Source organism: Melospiza melodia, chromosome 9, assembly GCF_035770615.1.
Source record: "Melospiza melodia melodia isolate bMelMel2 chromosome 9, bMelMel2.pri, whole genome shotgun sequence".
NCBI lineage: Eukaryota > Metazoa > Chordata > Aves > Passeriformes > Passerellidae > Melospiza > Melospiza melodia.
Window position 1 is genome coordinate 33,546,101 of NC_086202.1, and position 21,602 is coordinate 33,567,702.

The following is a 21,602-nucleotide window of genomic DNA, read 5'->3' on the forward strand; positions in this document are numbered from 1 at the left end:
TTTGCAATTAAACAAGGGGCTGATAGTGTTATGAACAAAAATTCGGTTAATATTTTTTTTGTGAGAAAAAGTTACAAAAAGGCAGCCAGATCACTGTCCCTGCCAAAATTCTGCGTGTTTTCTTATTGTAATCACGGGTCGTTGTGGCTAATTGCTCCTTTTGTATCAGCAGAGCCTTGCCCGAGCCTAAGTTGTACCTTTCCCAGAATAGTGAAGACACCTGAGGAGGTGGGGGGGGTTATGCAAAGTGACTCCAAGACCAGAATGCTGTGTGGGTCCCCCGCTGTACTGAGAAGACCCCAAAACCAACGAGCCAAATAAGAGTTGAGAGACTGGAGTGATGTCTGGATGTGAGGAGCGGAGTGCTGGGCCTGCAGAGATGCTGGAAACCTTCATCGTTCCTCACCCTGTCTTCGAGAGCCCCCGGGCCGGGTCTGGGAGGAAGCGAGACTCGTACCAAACCAACAACTGAAAGTGATCAACAGGCCCTGAAGGCTCCCAAGAGGATCTGATCCCCAGCTCTGCTCCTGGTGGATAAAGCTGCGCATATCCTCCTCCTCTGAGTCGCCCTGGGAGACGACGGGAGACTGTCAGCCCTGCCGAGCTGCCCAATCCTGAGCGGATCACTTCCAATAAAGGCATTAAAGAGGAGAAGAAGTCTCCTGGCCCTGTTTATTTCAATAGGATTGACAAGGAAGATACAACTCAGGAGCTGCCAGGCAGCAACCTCCAAACTCTTAGGGTGATGCAAAGAGCATTAGGGTGTGAAGACTGCTTTCCAGTGCCAGATTAATCCATAATCGCCGGCTCAGTGACATCAAAGTCACTTCTTAGAAACCACTTGTTATTCCCCGAAGTTCAGGAGCTGGAGTGTTTGACCGAGCCTGTGCCGCGCCCGCCGGATCCAGCAGCGCTGGAAGCTCCAGGAGCAGCTCAGCGCCTGCTCCGCGCTCGGCCCTGCGAGCCCGGCCCGGAGCGGGGGCTCCGGACACATCCCCGTGCTGGGGCAGAGCCGCTGCTCGGCCCGGGGATCCTTTATCCCCCTGCTGCGGCTGCCGGGGGCCGAGGGCACAGTCCTGCTTCCGAGGCTGGACCCTGCTGCTTCACCGCTCCTTCTCTTGCCATGATTTGTGTCATAATAAATTCAAATAATTCCCCCCCAGTCGCGTCCCTTCTTCCGGTCTCCGGTGAGTGATCTCTGCCTGGCCTTTGCCGATCCTCGAGCCTTTCCTGCTGTGTTCAGTTGCCTGCCCAGGGGCAGGAGCAGAGGCACAGAGCGCTTTTGTTGGTACCGGGCACCTGGCCTGGCCCAGCCCAACCCAAGAATCCCCACGATAATTCCTTGTTGAGAGCCCCAGGAGCGGCTTCCCCGGGGCTGCGCTTCTTCACCAGCTCCAACGGCCTGGGACCCTTTTCCTTACAACGGTTTTTTTTTCCGAAAAAGGAGGGATCTGACTTCTCCCCTCCTCCCCTCTCTTCCTCGCCCCCCGCTGCCCTCCCTGCACGCTGATTGCTCAAAAGGGCCAAGATCCCTCCCGCTCCAGACATTTTCTTTATCCTGTTGCGCCGTGCCCGCTGTGTCTGGCCGGGACGGGAGCGGAGCGACGGCGGCGCCCGGAGCCCGGCGAGGCGGCGGCGGAGCTCGGAGGCGGCTCCAGCCCAGGTGGGACCGCGGTCGGTGTTGCCCCAGCTCGGGGCTCGCTGCGGGCGGAGGGGGCCGCGGTGAGGGCCGGGGGGTTCTGGCGAGTTCCAGGTGCCGGCTTCCCCCGTGTGCCCCCTGCGCTGGGATCGCCGCCGACGGTGCCACTGTAAGAGTTCCATCGAGGGGGAGCCTCCATTTGAAGGGACCTTCACAGATGAAAAAGATGTGCAAAAGCCCCCAGAATGGGCTTCAGTGAGGGAAACTGAGAACGAAACTGCATTTCCACTTATTTTAGGAGGCTAAATTGGGACAAAGTCCCCCTTGATTTGTCACAATACAAACAACTGTGACCCGTTTCTTTATCCAGAAAAGGCTCATCTTTACTGTACAGCTAACATTTTAAAGGATTATCAGCTGGTACCGTGTTAGTTTTAATTGGGTCACAATACTCTGACAGTTCATTGGACAGTAAATGACATTTTGCATTTCCACTAAACCTCTTCATGTTTGGTTGGTTTATATATATATTTTTCACTGATTTGCATGGGACAGATTTCTTGGTTTTGAGAGTGTGAACCTGTTTTTCTTTACAACAATGGATTGTTCTGCAGACTGATTCTCATTCCTCTGATTCTCTGTCATGGGAATCAACAGACAAGCTGTGAGCTGCACCCAGCCCAATCAGCAGGCCTAAACCATGATATTGTAAGGCATTTCTTTTATAGAATTTCTATCTATATGCAACAATTCTCCTTCTTTTTGTTAAAAAAAAAAAAAAAAGCTTATGCATTCTGATGTTTAAAACAGTTTGTTCCTGTGAGATTACAATCTTTTTAAGGTTTTTACTGGTTATCTATTAGGTACAGGATAAGGCACATGAAAGACAGGTTACAGTCAATCAATACTCCAATTTTGTATCCTCTAGTCCAATCATGTCACTGACAAAGGGTCCTGCAGCATGGGGGAACACAAAGATCATGTCCAATGTCTCAGGGAATGGAAATAAATGACCATAGCTCTAAAGCCCCTATGGCTGGAACTCAGGGGCTTTGCTGCCCAGGCAGGAGGAAGTCCAGCAGCTGGGGATGTTGCCCTTGGCATCACTGAATGTCTTTCTGGAAGCCTGGAGCAGGGAATAGCTGAAGAGGGTTGGTAGAACACAACATCAGGGTGGTAAATACTGTAGCACAGAAGGCCTCTGTTCAGTTTCCTCCCTGAGTCTCCAGGCACAGCCATGGGCTGGCAGTCCTGCCTCTGTCCCTGTCCTGGCCACCAAGGCTGAGTGGGGACCAGGTCACCTCTCTTCTCCTTGACCCTCGCTTTCTTGGAGGCCATCGATGCCTGATCAGGTGAGCAGGTGACCCCTTTAAAGCTGCTGATGATAAAACACATGCACCCCTTCTGCCTCAGTCCATCCATCAGCCAGGCCTTGCCATTGCACACTCACCTGGAGATCCTCATGTGTGGGGCTTGGCCCAGCTGTGACTCAGACTCACCTGGATTTTACCCCAAAAGAGCCGGGCATTGGTTTCCAGCCCTGGGAATCATTTGTTTAATTCAGGGCCAGCCCGAGAGTTCCCCCATGAGCCATTGGTGTTTTTATGTTAAGTTGCACAAGTTCTGCTCCCCTAGTGCTTCCTTGTTCCCCCTTATGGTTACAGTTCCAGAATGTTCCAGCCCTGAGTGTATCTATTGTTGCTTGCCCTTTGTTTGCAGTCTCTTGATCCTGCCCCTCTTATTGTGCATGGCTTCCCCACGTTTGTTGTTTCTCATCCTCTATGAAAGTTCTTTCTGTGCAGCTCCATCGAACCCGCTCCTTTTCATTTTCACCACCCTTGCCTGAAGGGAACCAGAGAGGTTTGTCACAGCCACCCTCACTGTGACAGTTACAGAAAAGCCTTTAAATACTTTTATTACAAATATTGCATTGTTCAGACATTCTTTAGGAGCCAATTCCCCTTTCTTTTTGTTTTAAAAATAACAAGCATGTCTCTTGCTATGAACACAAAGGGAACATCAAAACAAAACAATGCATGCAGTGAAACAAGCAACTGACAGTAATCAAGAATAAGTCAGATAATGCATGTAATTAATAACACTTGTGAAATTGGATGATTATCAATGTCTTAAATACTGCACCATCACCCAGAGCCTGCAACAGCTGACAAACCTCACTTCAGTGAGGACCTGGAGATCCATTTCCAAGAAAGGTGTCCAAGCTCACTTTAAAAATAGATCCAGCTGCCCTATTGGTATAGGGTCAAATTGCCAAGTCCAAGGGACTTGAATATAGTTTTGAGGCAGAAAACATCTGGGTTTGTTGGCAATTTTCCAATTAAGTAGAGCCAGGGCCTGGCCAGAGCCCAGACCCTCAGTGGGAGGGTCTCCCTCACATACCTTAAAAACAAATCTCTCAATAGTAGCAGCTATGAGATGCCCCAAACACAGCAAACTGCTGGAGTGCTCCTGTGAGAATACCTGGGGCTGTGTCTGATTGCCACAGAGCAAGAGCAGCCTTGCCCTCAGCAGGTCACAGCCCTGTGCCATGAGGATGTGGCACAAAAGGGTCGGGAAAGACCACAGGACCTCAGCTCAGATGAGACTTTTGACAGAGCCCAGAGATCTCATCCTGGAACTCTGAAAACACAGGAAAACCATGAGACAGCCCTGGGTGAAGGCACAGCAACCCTGCTGGAACAAGAGAAGGGACTAAAGGCTGAGCAGGCAGTGCAGGGAACGGCTGCAGACAGCCTGTTCAAAGAGATGCACCTGCAGCTGGAGAGCAAAACAGAGAGAGCCCAAAGTGACACCATGTCTTGTGGATAGTCACACAAAGATATGTCAAAGTTCATGAAAAGCCAGTTATAAATAAGGTAATGTTGTCTTATGAATAATTCCTGTTATAAAAATGAGTGAATTCACATGATGGAACCGATACATCAGCAGTGACTGTCTCAGGAATTGGAGACAATATTCTTCCAGCATTCCTGTATCCATACAATGAAACACTGAACAGCTTACAATGGATAACAGCCATAATGTGGAACAACCACCCACTCTCCTGTGTTATCTGTGGAAGTTAAACCAGAAGAGATCACAATCAATGATCCTGTCAGGCAGTGCAGCACTGACACCTGTGCAATCTGTGAGAGGATCAAGGGCCCAACAAACCGTATCTTCTTCTATCCAAAGGCAGGTGTTTATCAGTGTTTCATCACAGCTGTTTCAGTGGGATCTGTCTTTTCTCTTGAAGGAAATAACCACATCTTGCAATGTAAACAAACATATTTAAACAAAATTAACTTAGGTCTTAAAATTAATTGCAGTGTAATTCAGTGTCAACTCAGTACCATTCAAGGTAAACTTAAGAGAATTTAAAGTAGCATCTTTCATACTCAATAAAAATTGATCTTAAAAATGAAATAAAATATGAAATGGCTTAAAGTGAAGAAGACAGAAACCTGATCTTGTCCAAACTCAGCAACACTGAAATCTGACAGAAATCCACCTTAACATAAAAGATTAGTAAAAAATTAACTCAATGGAGTAATAAAGGTAACATTACTCAGATCTAACCTTGCTTAGTCTTAACATTGCTAAAATCATATTCAAATAAAACAGAACTGAACTAGCAATCAATATCCTTAAAAGTTCTGGGTTCTACAAAATGTAACAGTCTGATGCTATTAATACCAAAAGGCACAGAAAATGTGAAACAAGCGTGGCTGAAATAATGGCCTGATGGATTTACTGGAGGGATTAGAAAAGTGTGACAAATACCGTGACTCTATGTAATTTAACACTGAGAAAAACTCATGGCAGCCACAAATTTTAATGAATTTACTGAAACCTTTTAAAGCTCAATTCTACTAAAAGAAACAACAAAGTAGAATTTAGCAAAGTGTCCAAGAGAGCAGGAGGTTCTCGAGATTGTATTTAGTGTAATACCATGTGGTAAATGTTCTCAGCATTTCTGCTAAAGAAATTAAATTGTGTTATTCTGCACATGATAATAATGAGGCACTGCATGTACCGCTTTGTATCTTTCCAGTAACAATTCTCAGAGAAATCAGAGTTCACGAAAAACACAAGACTAACTTTAGAAAAGCATTTCAGCACATGTTTACGGCATTCTAGGGGAGGGTGAGGCTTCGGTCCCCAGGGGCAGTCAGAGCCCTTCGGCAAATGCCGGGGGTTCGCCCCGCCGCAGGGCTGGGGAGCCACGGGGGGAGTGAGTTCGGCCGGGGCCAAGCGGAGCCGCCGGGCAAAGCCGAGCCCCGGGAGCGGGGAAAGCGCCGGCGGCAGCGAGGGCAAAGCCGAGCGGGGAGAGCCGAGCTGGGACCCGCCCGGGGCTCGGGCTGAGGCGGGGCAGCCCCGCGCCTGCCGCCACCGCCGGGGGTTTGCACTGCGCTCAGCCGGGCCCAAGGGACTCGGGTTCAGATCCCGAATCCGGGCCGGCAGCGACGGGAGGCTCCGGAACGGTGACGGAACCGATCCCGAGAAGGCAGCAGGGAGCGCCGGGGCGCGGCGGGGGAGCCTCCGATCCGCGAGTGGCTGCGCTCCCGCCTCTGATTGCTCAGATCGGCCAAAATCCCTCCCACACTGACGCTGTCCGTGTAGAAGTGCAGAGGTACGAGTCGCACCCATTGTGACCGGAGGCGCAGCGGCTATCGCGCCCAGAGCCCGGCAAGGCTATAATAAAGCTGGGAAGCGGCTTCAGCTCAGGTGCGAGTCGCGGTCAGTTTTGCCTCAGCTCGGGACTCGGGGTTCTGGCGAGTTCCATGTGCCGGATTTCTCCGTGTGCCCAGGCAGGAGCCCCAGCGGCCGTGCCGGCGCTCGGTGTGCCCGGGCTCCGAGGCGCCGGGGCACGGAATCATGCGGGGCACAACGGTGAGCAGCCCGGGGCTGCTGCTTCTCGCCCCTCGGCAGGCGGACTCCGAGCCGCAGCTGCCCCGGGCCAGCAGCAGCCGGCAGCTCCCGTTTCAGGGGCGAGGCCGCCAGGAGCCGAGCCGGGCCGGCAGTGTCGCTCTCAGGAGCGCGGGCAGCGGCAGGAGCGGCTTGGAGTGCGACCGTCCGAGGGCAGGGGCGGCGGGGAGGAGGCTGTGGGCAGCGGCATTGCGGGGAGCGGGGCCGCGCCCAAAGGCGCCGAGGGGCCTGCGGTGCCGGCCGGCGGGGGCTCGGGGGGTGAGCTGGCCGCCCGGCCTCCCATTGTGCCCACTCTGAACAGAGATTTTTGTTCTTGGAGGCACATAATTTTATTACTCTTCTCTCCGTTTCAACTTCTTATAGGATTACAGTGACTTTAATGTTTGTTTGCTTTGCTGTGGAGCCTTTTGTTTGATATTAATTACAACTATATCTCTCCATACCTTTAAGTCTTAGAGAAAAAAGTCTTCTTTCCATAGTTTTACCACTGGGTTTTAGCTTTAAGATTAAGGCATTTCTTTATTTCTCTTGTTTGAGATTTAATTTCTTCTTTACTGTCTCAGAAGCTGTACAGATTTTAGTAGCTAAAACTTTTGCATCGCTTTTTTAAATACCTCGCGTGCAAAACCAAAACTGGTGGATGTCGTTGAGAACTGGAATACAATTTATCTGCCTGAGCTGCAAAGGCGCGGTGGGAGGGGTCGGCCGCTGCGAATGCTGTGCGAAAACCGCTCGCTAAGGAAAAGGGACCTGTGAAAAACGCCAATCACTTGTTTTTAAAAATTTTAAAAGTGTAATAGTAATAAAATGTTTAGGACAATATGAGACAATAAAACCAAAGAGTTACGGACGTCCGGGTACCTTTTTCTGGGCATCACGAGCCCGAAAAAGGACACCCATTAACAAAGGATTAATCCTTAAGAACAATAGCCCGTTGCATATTCATACACTTCTTCCATGATGCATAAATTTCATTCAAACACAGGATTCTGTCTGGTCAGTGTCAGCTTCTTCCTTCTAATCCTAACAGCACCTCCAAGGCAGGAAGAAGTTCGTTTCTTCTGATGAGAAGGCAATAAATTCCCTTTCTCTGAAAGATTTAGGTGTCCTGTGGCTGCTATCTCGCTGCAAGCCCTTCTTGTTAAACACAGCATCTTACATAGCATCGTTTCTATTTCAACAATTTTTACAACCTAAAACTGTATTTAACACGGTACTTAAGAGAATTAGTACAGCATTACTTTCTAACACAACACATATAATATTCATTTTAATATTTGCGAAAAGCCAATCATAAAATACATGCGTTTTTCACAATTCCCACTCTTATTCTTTGTAAATCATTTGGCTTGAGCAATATTTTTATCTACTTGCATCTTCTGGGCTATGCTGGCAAAATAAAACCGAATTACACAAGTAAGAAATATAAGAACAGTTGTAACAAAAAATGAAAGATCTTAATTTCTTCTAATACATTACCCCACCAGCTAGATTTTAACATTGTTTTCTAATGTTTGGACTGGTACCTGGGTTATTATATGCTTATATATTTTTCTTCTTTGATTTCTTTTGCTTTTTCTAGAATGACATTTATATGGTCATCAATTTTCAACAATCTGATATATTGAACTTTCCACAGACACCCCCTTCTTTGGCCAATAAATAGTCTAAAGCCAACCTATTCTGATACACCACAGTTTTTGTTTGGCTTTGCTGGCCAAACAAAAACTTAATATTAACTCTAATTCTTGGGAGCCTTATTTGCTATCATTTCTATAACTGCTTGGAGTCTTGTAATACGATTCAACAGATAATTTGGAGTCAACACAGAGTTAGATTGCTGTGCTGGTTTTACCTTTTCATTTATTATTTGTTTTTTTTTCACCAAATCTTGAACTGTATCTTCAAGATTAAATTTAAAACAAATCTATCTCTCTCTCTTTGGACATTCAATTCTAAATCTATTACCACTTTTTCCTAAATTTCTTGTAATCTAATAATATACTCCATTTTGCCTAGAGGTTCTTAATTTAGATGGGTTATAACAGTGGCTGTTGACATAGGTATGTGTAATAAAGGAGGAACTTTGGTTTCTTTCTATGTGATGCTTTCTGTAGCATTTTTGACACGATCTTTCTGGTATCCCGAAAGGGAAAAGACAACAAATGAGTGCCAGAAACAGGAATAACAGAGGTCCAGTATGGCTTATACTCCCACCTTCCATGCCTGTGAGGTTCCAACCCACAGCAGGTCTATTTGATCTTCTCGGTGGGGAAATACAGAGGCCAATCTGGTCTTGCCCTGTATTTTCTTGTCATTTTCTCTTAACTAATTTCCAGGCAAATTGTTTTTAACACTCTTTAACCGTGGTCTCCTACTGTTCCTCAGGTATCTCTCATTCAACAGGCACTAATAATTCCCATCCACAAAACTAGTTATTACTATAACACTTTTTGCAATAAGAGCATAAATTTTGTGAACTACAATACTTATTACTCTCACAATTTAAGCATTTACTTATAACCCAGCTAGCATGTCCAGTATTGGAATGAATCAAATAAAGTTTACTAATGGAAATGGCAATTCCCCTTCTCCCCTGTACAATTCTCAGGCTAAGGTCAGAATACAAAAACAGTCTTGATCCTTCTATCTGAGGTATTCCTTCCCAAGGAGATGTTTTATTCAGGCAGTGCTCAAAACTAGTGATATAAGCGTTATCTTATTTCTTAATTCAGTGTTATTGTTTGTATATTTCTTGGATAATTTGGGTTTTCCCTGACTACTACCACTCAGATCCCACTGGAAAGTCAGTTCAGTATCACCTGGTTTAAATGTGATAGTCCATTTTTCAGGTTTCTTCACAAGTCCTTTGATTCTGCTGGCATGAAATTCACCTTCTTTCTGTGATTCTGGTTGTTGCTTCAGTAGTACCTGGAAAGGACTTCTTAATAGCATAGTAATAAAAGAAAGATAATACTGCATTAACTTTTACTATTCGCTTTCCTTCTAAACTTTCTGGGTTTAGCTAAAAGCTTTCTCTACAGCAGCCTCTTCTCCTTCAGGAAAAAAAAAACCTTCTCGTTAATGGCAAAACAAAAGAAAAAACAAAAAAACTTCTCACTTAAGAAAAATAAACCGCTTTGTGAAGTTTGGAGAGTCATCAATCTCTGCTTTGATTTTATCTTTTAGTGCTGGCCCCCCTGCCCCTCTTTTCACAGCCTTGCTGTCAGTGCTGTTCTTGGCCTTACCCTCGGTGCTGCCCCTTGGCTGCAGGGCCGGAGCAGGGGAGAGCAGCCACGGGCATGGGGACCCTGGGGATTGCCCTGGGTCTCTTTCGCCCTCTCTCTCTCTCTCTCCCCTTCTCTCTCTCCCGGCCCACTTTCCGGGCCGACGCTGCCATCCTGGGCTCGGCACCCCGACAGTCTGGGAGCCCGCCGGCAGTTCTGCCACGGAGCCAGCCCGCTCCTGGCCGCAAACCTGTGTCCTCTGCTGCCAGCACCGCCCGGGGCACCTCCATGGATCGGTCCCTGCCGCAGCCCCTGAGACCCCGCCACTCATAGGAGCGCTCAGACACCTCCCAGCCTTGACAACCCCAAACTTGGTGTCCCCAGGTGCTCCTGACATTATTTTTCTTTCTCTAGTCAAGTTATCCTCTTCTCTCTTCAAGGTGGGCCTGTTCTGCTAAACTCTTTCTGGACCCCAGTTCAGCATTGAATAAACTCTTAACAACCACGTGTTTAGACACTTTCTTGTCTTTCATGCAAAAAAATTCACACTTCTCTTCTAGCACCAAGATGTCATCACTCCCCATTCCGACATCTCAGAGTTTCTTAACTACCTCCCTACTTCAAGTTCTCTCTTTCTTCTCTTGTTACTTTTTTTTCCCTCTGATTCAACACCCCTCAGATGGTACGAGGTGAACCTAATTTACTTCCAAAGCTTACAGCTTTTTTACTGGGATTGAAGTACCTGTTATAGCTTAAATACAAACTGGCAAGCTGTGGCTTACTGGGTCTAACATCTTTGATATATAAGCTACTAGATATTTTTTACTCTTCCTCACTCCTGAATTAAAATTTTATGAGCTACTCCATTTTCTGTATTGATGTATAAACGATAAAGGTTTTTTTTAACAAGGGTAAACTTAAAGCTGGTACTTAGGCTAGTTTTAACTTAACTCTTTTAATTTAACAATATCTTCTTTGGTCCATTTCATATCATCTTCCTCTGTAGATTTTTCATACTCAAATTTTACTGCCTGTGTGTACCCCTCAATCGATAAGTCATAATAGTTCAATAATCCAAATAATTTTCTGATCTCCCTCTTTGAAGAGAGAGGGAGAAGGGATTCTTGCAATCTTCTCATGGTTGGGTTTCCAGCTACATTTATTTATTAGGTGTCTAAGATATTTTACCTCTCGTTCTACAAATTACAATTTCCCTTTTGATACCCTTAGTCCTCTTTTCCCCGAGAAAATTCAAAAGTTATGTAGTAGCTTCTCTCACTTCAGCTTCTTCTGATAGTAGAAGATCATCCACATATTGGATAATTTGTATTCCAGGAGGAGTAGGGAAATCAGGCAGTATTGTTTCTAAAGCCTGCCCCTCCAGTAGTACTGTTTCTAAAATTTGGGGATTCTGTAAACCTCTGTGGTAATTTTGTCCATCTTAATTGCTGCTTTCTCGCAGGTTTTTTTGGATCCTCCCATTCAGAGGCAAAAATATCTCAGCTCTCCTTGGCTAGTGGGCAAACCCAAAAAGCCTCTTTAAGATGCACTGCACAAGACCACTGATGCTGGGGTGGGACTTAGAAGAGTAAAGCATTTGGTACCACTGGTTAGTGAGTCTGAGTTCTTTTATTAACATCCCTTAAATATTGTACTTGTCTATAACTCCCATTGGACTTCTTTATTGGGAGAATAGGGTGTTATGAGGAGACATACAAGGTTCTAATGCCCCATCCTCTATTAGTCCTTCTATTACTGGCTTCAAACCTTCCCAGACATACACGTATGGGACAATCTTCTCTCTCCATTGTAACCCTTTTGGGGTCAATATTTAATCCTACCCTATTTTCCTCCTCAGCCCAAACTTCTTTGTTGATTTTTTTTTCATCTACTTGGCCTAATTTCAAAACTCTAGCTGTCATTTTCCCATTTTCTGATATAACTACTATTCTTAATTGCACTTGTAAGACTCCTCCTGATAAATTGTTACCTGCCCCTGGGACCAATAACACATCTGCCATCTAAATTTTAATTTCTTCTCTCAATTACCACATCTTTAATGACTAGAAATGTAAAACTTTCTCTTCTTGCCCCATATGCTTTCACTATATGTTTGCTCACACTATAACTTTTTGGAACATTTAACAGGAAAGTTCTCTCTGCCCCTGTGTCTATTTCAAATTCCAATTCTTCTTCTTGGGGGACTCACTTTTAAAGGTATCACAGGCTCCAGATGGTATTTGTCCCCCCCCCCAAAAAATTAGAGCCTCTGACTTGATTTTTTTTAATGTGCCCATTTCTTTAAAGATTTTCAGATCTGCTGCTTACTTAGGACCATTTTCCTTTTTCTCTCAAGATTTCTTATCTATTTAGTTGGAGTTTCTTCTTTCCCCTTTAAAAGCTGTCCTTCAAAAAACCTTTTGTTTTCGCATTTTGCCTTTGATATGCTGTCTCATTTATTCCCTTGATTATGTAATTACAATAATTATTCATGTGTTTACTCCCCTCCTCATTATTTTAACCCCACTCAGGAGGTGCAGTTGGCGTTTTGTCTTCTCTGGGGGTCCCCGCGGATTATCTTTTTCTTAAGCTTTTATTTCTGTTGCTCTGATTAATTGCTTTGCTTCTTGAGAAAAATATTATTTTCATCACCGACCACATCTCTTCTCAAGTATAAATGTTTGGACTTAAAAGTTGGTCTAATTGTTCAACTATGCCTATGGGATTCTTCAAATATCCCTTGTACTTATTTCTTAAAATTTCAGACCTCAGACAAAGTCAAAGGAGCATTTACAAACTCTGATCTGTCCCCTCCTATGAGAACCTTTCGTAATGGAAATAGACCAATCTCTTTATCCCATTCTTTTTGGATTTTTATCTTCTATAGCCTTTCTCTCGTATTTTTAGGAAGAATCAGGAGAGGGCTTTCTTCTAACTGAACTTTTAGTGTTTCGATAAGGTGATTCTTTTAGAGAGTTTCCCTGAGCAGCTGGAGCTGTGGTTACCGAGGGAACGGAGCTCAGGGCAGGACGGGGACACTCGGCACAGCTCAAGAGTCTCGGTGCTCCAGAGGCGGGGTCTGCAGCCGGGATGGCCCGAGGGGATCGGCACAGCTCAGGGTCTGGGGGCTCCAGAGGCGGGGTCTGCAGCCGGGATGGCCCGAGGGGATCGGCACAGCTCAGGGTCTGGGTGCTCCCAAGGCGGGGTCTGTGGCTGGGATGGCCCGAGGGGATCGGCACAGCTCAGGGTCTGGGTGCTCCCAAGGCGGGGTCTGTGGTTGGGATGGCCCGAGGGGCTGTTCGGGTACAGACCGAGCTGCAGCGTGGATCGCCCCCTCACGGCTCACGGTGGCTGATCCGGCAGAGACAAAGCCGGGACTGACCCCAGCTGCAGCGGCGGGAGTCGACAGAGCCAGGGCAGCCAGGATGGGACAGACGGGACAGACGGGACAGACGGAACCCCCTCGGCGCGGTCAGCGCGGTGACCACGGTGCACATGGCAGGACAGACCCCCAGCCCCGGCACGAACTGCGGAGCGACCACGGGCCAGGCGGCCGGACCGGGACAGACGGACCGGGGCAGACGGACTGGGACAGACGGACCGGGACAGACGGACCGGGACAGACGGACCGGGACAGACGGACTGGGACTGATGGACTGGGACAGACGGACTGGGACTGACGGACTGGGACAGACGGACTGTGCAGACGGACTGGGACAGACGGACCGGGAGAGACGGACCGCGAGAGACGGACCGGGACACACGGACCGGGACAGACGGACTGTTCCGGAGCTGGCACAGGGGCTGGGGCGGTGGTGCAGCTGCGAACGAGTGAGGGAACGAACGGGAATGGATGAGGTAATTTGTTCTCAGCTTTATAGTTTTCCCGTTTTGCTTTTATTGCCTTTCAAAAATGTTATTTTCTTACAGCCTCCCCCCTCCCCAGCATGTGGTATTCTCTTTTTCTTCTGGATTAATCGGTTTTTACAGATAAATCCAGAGCTTAACTTAAATCTAAAATTTTGCTTGGATGCTTTGAAATGGTTGACGAGCTAACTCACGACCTTCTCATATTGGTTTTCTCATCACCCTTTAATTTATCTTTTGGCAAATTATACATGTTTCAGGTACTTGTTTTTCTACTCTTAAAGTCTCAGTGCACCCATAATTCTTTTAATAAAATGATCACACAAAGCCTGAGTATCCCATTGGGCTTTTTGATACGTGTCTTCTATGATTCCCTAGTAAGCATTTTATTATCTAATGGTCTTCCATCAAGATATTTCTATTTCCCCGATTTATCTTGTTCACCACTTATCTTGTTTTAATTCCCTTTTTCTCTGCTTCCTTAAACTTTGGAATCCCCAATTATTCTTCATTTGGAATCAATATTAACTCTTTCAGCTCCATTTTCTGCTGCATTTTTAGCTTCCTGATCTGCCAAATTATTTTCTCTTATTTCTGTATCTTTACCTTTTGGCATCCCTTAATATGTACTATGGCTATCTCTCTTAGGTAATTTTAATGCCTCTAAAACATCTAAAAAAAGTTTTCTCATGTACTAATCCTTTTCCTCTTGAATTAAGTAATCTCCCTTTTCAAATTTTTCTTAAGGTATGTGCTACTCTAAAGGCATACCTTCAATCAATATATAACTCCTTCCTTTTGTGTTAAATTTTCTAATGCTCATTTTAAAGTATATAATTCACAAGTTTGCATGTGGGTGTTTTTTGGTTTTTTTTCGTTATGTTTTTCATCAATTTCTGCATACCCTGTGTTTTGCAAGGAGTTGTATTTCTGTTTGCTAACATAACTCCCAAAGTGCTATCTTGTAGTATTTCTGTTGGTAATTTTTTTTTCTCCTGCTTTTCTTTCAAGTATCCACCTTACTGGATTTTTGTCTCATTTTTCAATATTCTATCTATTCGTCCCCTGCTTCCATTTTTCACTTTTTACTAACAACTTAAATACCACTTTTCTTTCAACTACTTACACCCAAAAATCTTTTTTTCTCACACTACTTTTCAATACAATCCCCCTCCCTCCAAGGAGATATGGTAAGGCTTAAAATGCACAATCCACATTACCTATACTTTCATTCGTCTACATTCACTCACTTTTATTTCTCATTCACCTTCACACTCTCAAGACACAAAGTGGATCCTTATTGCTAGAAAATCACAGCTCCTTGTGGTCCCCTCTTTCGCTTTGGGGTTTACCTCCAGGTCTCAGTGTCACCAGGCCCCCTAGAAGGGCCCTGACTCTGGCTGCCTCTGGTGCCCGTTCACCTGTGAGGCTGTCTGCGTGTCACTCACACTCTTCAGCTACGGCCCCTCACACGCCCAGGGAACGCTAGCTTGGTTCGCAGGTCACTCACTCCTCTTCGGCTCAGAAACCCCCACCTGCCCAGAAACTATAGCCCGGTGTGCAGGTCACTCACTCCTCTCTCCACTGCCTCCCCCTTCCCACCTGCCTGGGAAGTTGAGGCTGACTTTGTGTGTGTGTCACTCTCACACACCACAAAACAACAATAAGGTACCTTTTACTTTCACATCACCTATTACAAGTTTAGGTGTTACTGGCCAGTCCCGGTGCTATTGGATGTCCCTCAACCCAGCTGTGTTATCCAACCCAAAATGCTCTTGGGCAATTTCTCCCTCAATCTTGCTGTGTTGTCCAACCCCAGATGCTCTTGGGTAATCTTCCTTCAGTCCTGCCATGTTGTCCAACCCCAGATGCTCTTGGGTATTTTTCCCTCAATCCAGCTGTTTTGTTCAATCCCAGATGCTCTTGGGCAATTTCCGTCCCTCAACCCAGCGGTGTGGTACAACTACAGATGCTCTTGGGCATTTAATTTGTTTTGCTGTGTTGTCCAACCCTGGATGTTCTTGGGCATTTTTATCCCTCAATCCTGCTGTGTTGTTCAACCCTGGATCTTGTTGGGCAAAAATTTTTCCCTCAATGTAGCTGTGTTGTCCAACCCTGGATACTGTTAGGCAAAATTTTCATCCCTCAGTCTAGCTGTGTTTTCCAACCCCGGATGCTGTTGGGCAAAATTTTCATCCCCCAGTCTAGCTGTGTTGTCCCACCCTGAGTGTTCTTGGGCATATCCTCACTCTGACAGAATTCTGCTCAACCCTGCTTTTGGATGCTCTTGGAATAGAAATCCCTCATCCCAGCAGGCTTTAGGGGCCCCTCTTGTTTCCTAGTGGATTGGGCTACAAACCTTGCTCCCTACCTCCGAGGGGTCCAACCCCTCCCTGAGACCCAGTCCCAGTCACCCCGGGGGATTCTTTCACTCTCTTATGAATCGCTTTGTCTCTTTACTGGCTGCTTTTCTCGCGAAAAGAAGAAAACACAGCATGGGAGACTCCAGCACTCACTTGGCAGGTCTGAGACAACCAGCCCGCCTCTCATTCACACACATTCATCCCCCCGTACCTGCCCCCCTGAGAAATACTTACCAATCCCTTTTCCTTCCCGGGTTCTTCGTGTGCACTACTAGCCTTAGGCGGCCAATTACCACGGCTGTAGGGAGCCTTGTCGCCTTCTGTTTGTTTTATTGCCTCCTTTTGTCCACAGATCATAACCTACATCTGTCAGTCACCCCAAGGGAAACAGAGCGATGTTGCCAAATAGAGCAGGGTGCGCCTTCCTCACCCTGACTCTCCTAAAGCACCGGCAGCGAGGTGTTGGTAACCATCCTCTGCTACCAAATAGTGAAAAACGCCAATCACTTGTTTTTAAATTTTCGAAAGTTTAATATAATAAGATAGTTAAAAATAATAGTAACACAATAAGAGTAATAACAATTTGGACAAACTGAAATAGGACAATATGAGACAATAAAAACAAAGAGTTACGGACGTCCGGGTACCTTTTTCTGGGCATCACGAGCCCAAAAAAGGACAGCCATTAACAAAGGATTAATCCTTAAGAACAATAGCCCGTTGCATATTCATACACTTCTTCCATGATGCATAAATTCCATTCAAACACAATATTCCCTCTCATCAGTGTCAGCTTCTTCCTTCTAATCCTAACAGCACCTCCAAGGCAGGAAGAAGTTCGTTTCTTCTGATGAGAAGGCAATAAATTCCCTTTCTCTGAAAGATTTAGGTGTCTTGTGGCTGCTATCTCGCTGCAAGCCGTTCTTGTTAAACAAAGCATCTTACATAGCATAGTTTCTATTTTAACAACTTTTATAGCCTAAAACTCTATTTAACACTGTACTTAAGAGAATTAGTACAGCATTACTTTCTAACAAAACACATATAATATTCATTTTAATATTTGTGAAAAGCCAATCATAAAATACATGCATTTTTCACAGTTTTTAAGTATTCTTAGAGATGCTACAGGTGAAAGAAGAGAACAGAAATAGGCTTGAGCACCACTGGCACAGTAATTGATATTTTACTCTCCCTCTTTTCCTTTTTAAAATATGTGTAGCTGACGAGATAACTTTTTAACTATGTGGTTTGGGAGAAACACTCTTTTTTCCCTTTCTTTGGATGAGATTTGCAAGGCCTGAGATCCTGGGCCAATGCTCCCTGCATTTTATTTATGGTTTTACAATTAAACAAGGGGCTGATAAGATTGACAAGGAAGATACAACTTAGGAGCTCACTGGGCAGCAGCCTCCAAACTCTTTGGGCGATGCCAAGAGCAGTAGGGTGTGAAGGCTGCTCTCCAGGGTGATATTAATCCATAATAACCTGCTCACTGATATCAAAGTCACTGCTTAGAAGCCACTTGTTATTTCCTGAGGTGCAGGAGCTGGAGGGTTTGACAGAGCCTGGGCAGAATGATGAAGAATATTCCTGTCAGATTTCTGCTTCTCTCGTTGTGCTAGCAAGAGGAACCCATCCTCGTTAAGGGTTTTGTTCCTGTGTGACAGTGTGTAGTTTCCCCAGCTGGGTTTGCTCTCCTGACAGCTCCAGTCTCGCCTCTGCAAGAGCAGAGCACGCTGTGCCCCCAGGGCTTTGCCGCTGGCAGCACTGGGAGAGATCCTGGGAACACTGGGAGGGAACTGGGAGCACAGGGAATGCCAGGAGGGAGCTGGGAGGGAGAGTGGGAGCAGCGGGAGTGAGCAGGAAGGAGCACTAGCAGGGATATCAGGAGCCCTGGGAAGGAACAGCGCTCCCAGCTCCTGCCCAGTGCTCTCCCCATCCCTGCCGGGGCTTGCCAGGAAGAGGGAAACTGGCAGGGAACTGGGAGGGAACTGCTCAGCACTGTGCGAGGGGCAGCAGCCCCAGGGGTGAGCAGTGAGGAGGGGGAAGTGCCCCCAGTCCCTCCCCAGTGCCTCAAAAATGGGATTGAAATGGAGGGGGGAAAGCTTTTCTGTAATTGTGTTAGAACTGAGGGGATCCCCATTCACCTGTGATTTGAAGGGTCTCAACTGAAGGAGAACACACCTTTTTCATCATTTTGGGTGCCTCCCTTGGTAGTGCCTCCCTTGGTGGCACCTCAATTTTCCATGATTTTCATGTTGAAATGGAAGGAGAAACAATTTATGGTGCTGTTTGAATTGCGGGAAAGAGCCCCATTTTCATCATCTTCAGGTTCAAACTGAGAGCAAACACGGCTGTCCCTGGTCTGAAAGGGCTTCCCTTGAGAGGACCCTCTTGATGTGCCACTGTAAGAGTTCCATCGAGCGGGATCCTCCATTTGAAGGGACCTCATTGACAAAATAGATGTCCAAAAGCCCCCAGAATGGTCTTTCTTGAGGAAACTGCATTTCCCCTCATTTTAGGAGCCTAAATTGAGGAAAAATCCCCCTTCGTTCACTTTTCATCCAGGATTGAGTTGAGGGGAGACCCTCCTTATGATTTAGGGATCTAAATCGAGAGGGAACCTCCATTCCCTCTTGATTCAAGGCTTTGAATGGCGACAAGCGGGAGGTTTCCCTTGATTTAGTTCACTAAGAAATTGAAAAAGAATGGTAAAGAGGTGTGACAGTGCTCACAGGGGTCTTTGGATGAGGGAAGAGATGAGGATTTGACTCCATATTTCACAAGGCTTGATTTATTATTTTATGATATATATTACATTAAAACTATACTAAAGTACAGAAGGAAAAGTTTAATCTCAGAAGGCTAGCTAAGCTAAGAATAGAATGGGAAAGAATGAAAACAAAGGTTTGTGGCTTGGACAGAGAGAGAGAGCCAGCTCTGCCGTGAGTGGTCACTGATTCCAAACATCCACAGAAGACCGATCACAGATCCACCTGTTGCATTCCACAGCAGCAGATAACCATCATTTATATTTTGTTTCTGAGTCCTCTTAGCTCCTCAGAAGGGAAAAAATCCTAAGAAAGGATTTTCACAAAAAGATATCTACAACAAAGACGAGCTGGCGTTGCCAGATTGGCACTCAATTTATGACTGACAGGCACCGAGCGCCGAGAGCGACAGAGCGCTTTTGCTGGCACTGGACACCTGGCCCAGCCCACGAGTCCCTGCGAGAATTCACTGTTGAGAGCCCCAGGAGCACCTTGCCCGGGGCTGCTCTCCTTCTGCGGCCTCAGTGACCTGGGCCACCTCTGTCCTAGCAGGGCTTCTGTCGGGACAGGAGCCTCGGTGCTCCCGCGGCGCGCCACACGCTTTGCTGCCCCGCTCGCTCGCTCCTTTCCCTGCTGCTGCTGGCGGCGCTCCGAATCGCTGCCGTCTGCCCCTGAGGCGAAGCCCCGCTCGCAGCGAGCTCTGCCGGGCCGCGGCACCAGCGGCAGTGCCCGCGAAGCCGAACCGGTGGGTGTGCCGGCACCGGGGCGGCGGGCGTGTCATTCCGTTTGTCCCATTGCGGAGCGGCGGCGGTGTCCATAGCCCGGCGAGGCGGCGGCGGAGCTCGGAGGCGGCTCCAGCCCAGCTCGGGGCTGCGCTTGTCTCCGCAGCTGCTGCCGCACCTCTGGGCAGCGGCGACAGCGCAGCCACAGCTGCCACCGCCCTCCTGAGCCCCCGCACGGCCGGCACCAGCAATGACCTCTCACCGTGTCCCTTTCAGGGTGCCATCACCGCAGCTGCAAAGCTGTTCCCGATGCCGAGCTCCCAAAGGATCTGCCCGCACTCCTGATGTCTCGGGAGCAAGGTGCTGTTTATTCCACACAGAGAGGTGCCAGCTGTGAGCAGGAGGAGAGTGAACTCTGCACCATTCATCAGGTGGTGAATGAACCTCTGGAGATCAGATCAGCAACAAGAAATACACTCAGAAGATTCCTGGGTGAGTACTGGGCCACCCCTGTGGCCTCTAGGCAGGGGCCCGTGTCCCCTCCCAAGGCCAGGGCTGGCAGGTGTGTGGCTGTTTCCCGATGTCTGGAAGAGGCCTCGTGCTCTGCTGGGCCCCACCCGTGGCTGGAAGCAAGAGCCCCAGCTGCCCCCAAGGCTGTGCAGTTCTCCTGCTGCAGCCTGTGCCCACAGCTGTGTCCCTGCCTGTGCCCACAGCTGTGTCCCTGCCTGTGCCCACAGCTGTGTCCCTGCCTGTGGCCAGGCTCTTGGCTCTCTGGCTGCCACCTGAGGGAGGCCCACACTGCCTCAGGGCTCCCTGCTCTGCTCCCTGGCCATGGGCTGAGCAGATTGCAGGGCCGGCTCTGCTTCTGGCAGCCAGCAGCTCTTTCCTGCTCCAGGTGAACGGTTCAGGTGCCATCCCGTGGGCACGGCGGTGCTGATTCTGCTGCTCCTGGTGCTGGTGCTGGCTTTGGGGGCGGCCTTGGCTGTGCAGTCAGGTAAGGGAGGGGCAGCAGCGTGGGCCCAGCCCCTCGGGGCAGAGCGGGCTCCCTGCTCCCTGCACAGGGGAATCCTCAGAGCTTCTCCTCTTCCCCGTGCAGCAGCACAGGTTCCAGTTACACCTGCAACCTCACAGTGTGTTCTGGGCTGTCCCTTTGAGTGGGTTGGGCACAAGGGGATCTGCTACTACTTCTCACGGGATTACAGCACGTGGGAGCAGGGTCAGGAACGGTGCTCCGAGCTCAATGCCTCCCTGGCCATTGCCCAGGATGGGGAGGCCATGGTGAGTGAGGGGCTGGGGGCAGTGTGCGGTGGCTGAGGGCAGCCTGGGGGCGCTCCTGGGCCGGGCTCGGTGCTCGCAGGGCCGGGGCTGCAGCCCTGGGCCGGGGCCTTGCAGGGAAGGAGCCCCGGCGTGCGGGGGCAGCCCCGGGCACGTGTCCACCCGAGGGGCCGGGGCAGCTCCCACTCCTCTCTCCTGGGCAGGATTTGCTCTTCCGCCTCCGCGGGAACGGCGGTTTCTGGCTTGGGCTGCGCAGACGGGGCGAGCGCCTGCACTGGGGGGACGGCAGCAGCTACAGCTCCCGGTGAGTGCCGGGGAGCCGGGCAGGGCCTGGGGGCACAGGGGCACAAGGGCTTCCCCTGGCAGCCAGCGCTGCCTCTGCTCTTCCCTGCAGGGTTCCTGTGTTTGGCAGTTCCCAGTGTGTGTACCTGTCTGACGAGAGATTTAAGAGTGAGAACTGCTCCAGTGAGCGGCCGTATGTCTGCAGCAAGGCCCAAGCTCCCCTGTAACAGGGGCTGCACAAAGGACCTTCTCAGCGCTGGGCAGTGCCAGCTTCACCTCTGAGCCCAGCACAGCGCTGTCCTTCCTCAGCTGCGCCCTGTGCCTTGCACTTCCTCTCAGGGTCACCTCAGTGCCTCTTCATCCCCAGTGCCAGCGCTGGGCTGGGGCTGCAAAGGAAAAGTCTCTGCAATCCATCCTGCCACCAATGCTGCCTGCAGGGAGTGCATTGCCCTCATTATATGTGAGAAACGTGTCTCAGTATTTACACTTATAATAAAAGTTTATTACGGGTTAAAATCCTACCC

At 48.2% G+C, this 21,602-nt stretch overlaps 1 protein-coding gene across 1 annotated transcript; it reads left to right on the forward strand.

Annotated features, from left to right (window-relative positions):
* Positions 1 to 19,772: 19,772 nt before the first annotated feature.
* LOC134422283 (C-type lectin domain family 2 member B-like) lies at positions 19,773 to 21,305 on the forward strand. The gene is made up of 5 exons (XM_063164273.1): positions 19,773 to 20,013; positions 20,417 to 20,515; positions 20,618 to 20,799; positions 21,000 to 21,100; positions 21,191 to 21,305. The coding sequence occupies exons 1-5, from the start codon at positions 19,866 to 19,868 to the stop codon at positions 21,303 to 21,305; spliced, it is 645 nt and encodes a 214-aa protein (XP_063020343.1). The 5' UTR covers positions 19,773 to 19,865.
* The last annotated feature ends 297 nt before the right edge of the window (positions 21,306 to 21,602 follow it).

Coding starts and splice junctions, on each gene's coding strand:
- LOC134422283 (XM_063164273.1), top strand. CDS start 19,866: ATGTCTCGGGAGCAAGGTGCTGTTTATTCCACACAGAGAGGTGCCAGC. Junction 20,516..20,617: donor GGCCTTGGCTGTGCAGTCAG/GTAAGGGAGGGG, acceptor TTCCCCGTGCAG/CAGCACAGGTTCCAGTTACA. Junction 21,101..21,190: donor GGCAGCAGCTACAGCTCCCG/GTGAGTGCCGGG, acceptor TCTTCCCTGCAG/GGTTCCTGTGTTTGGCAGTT.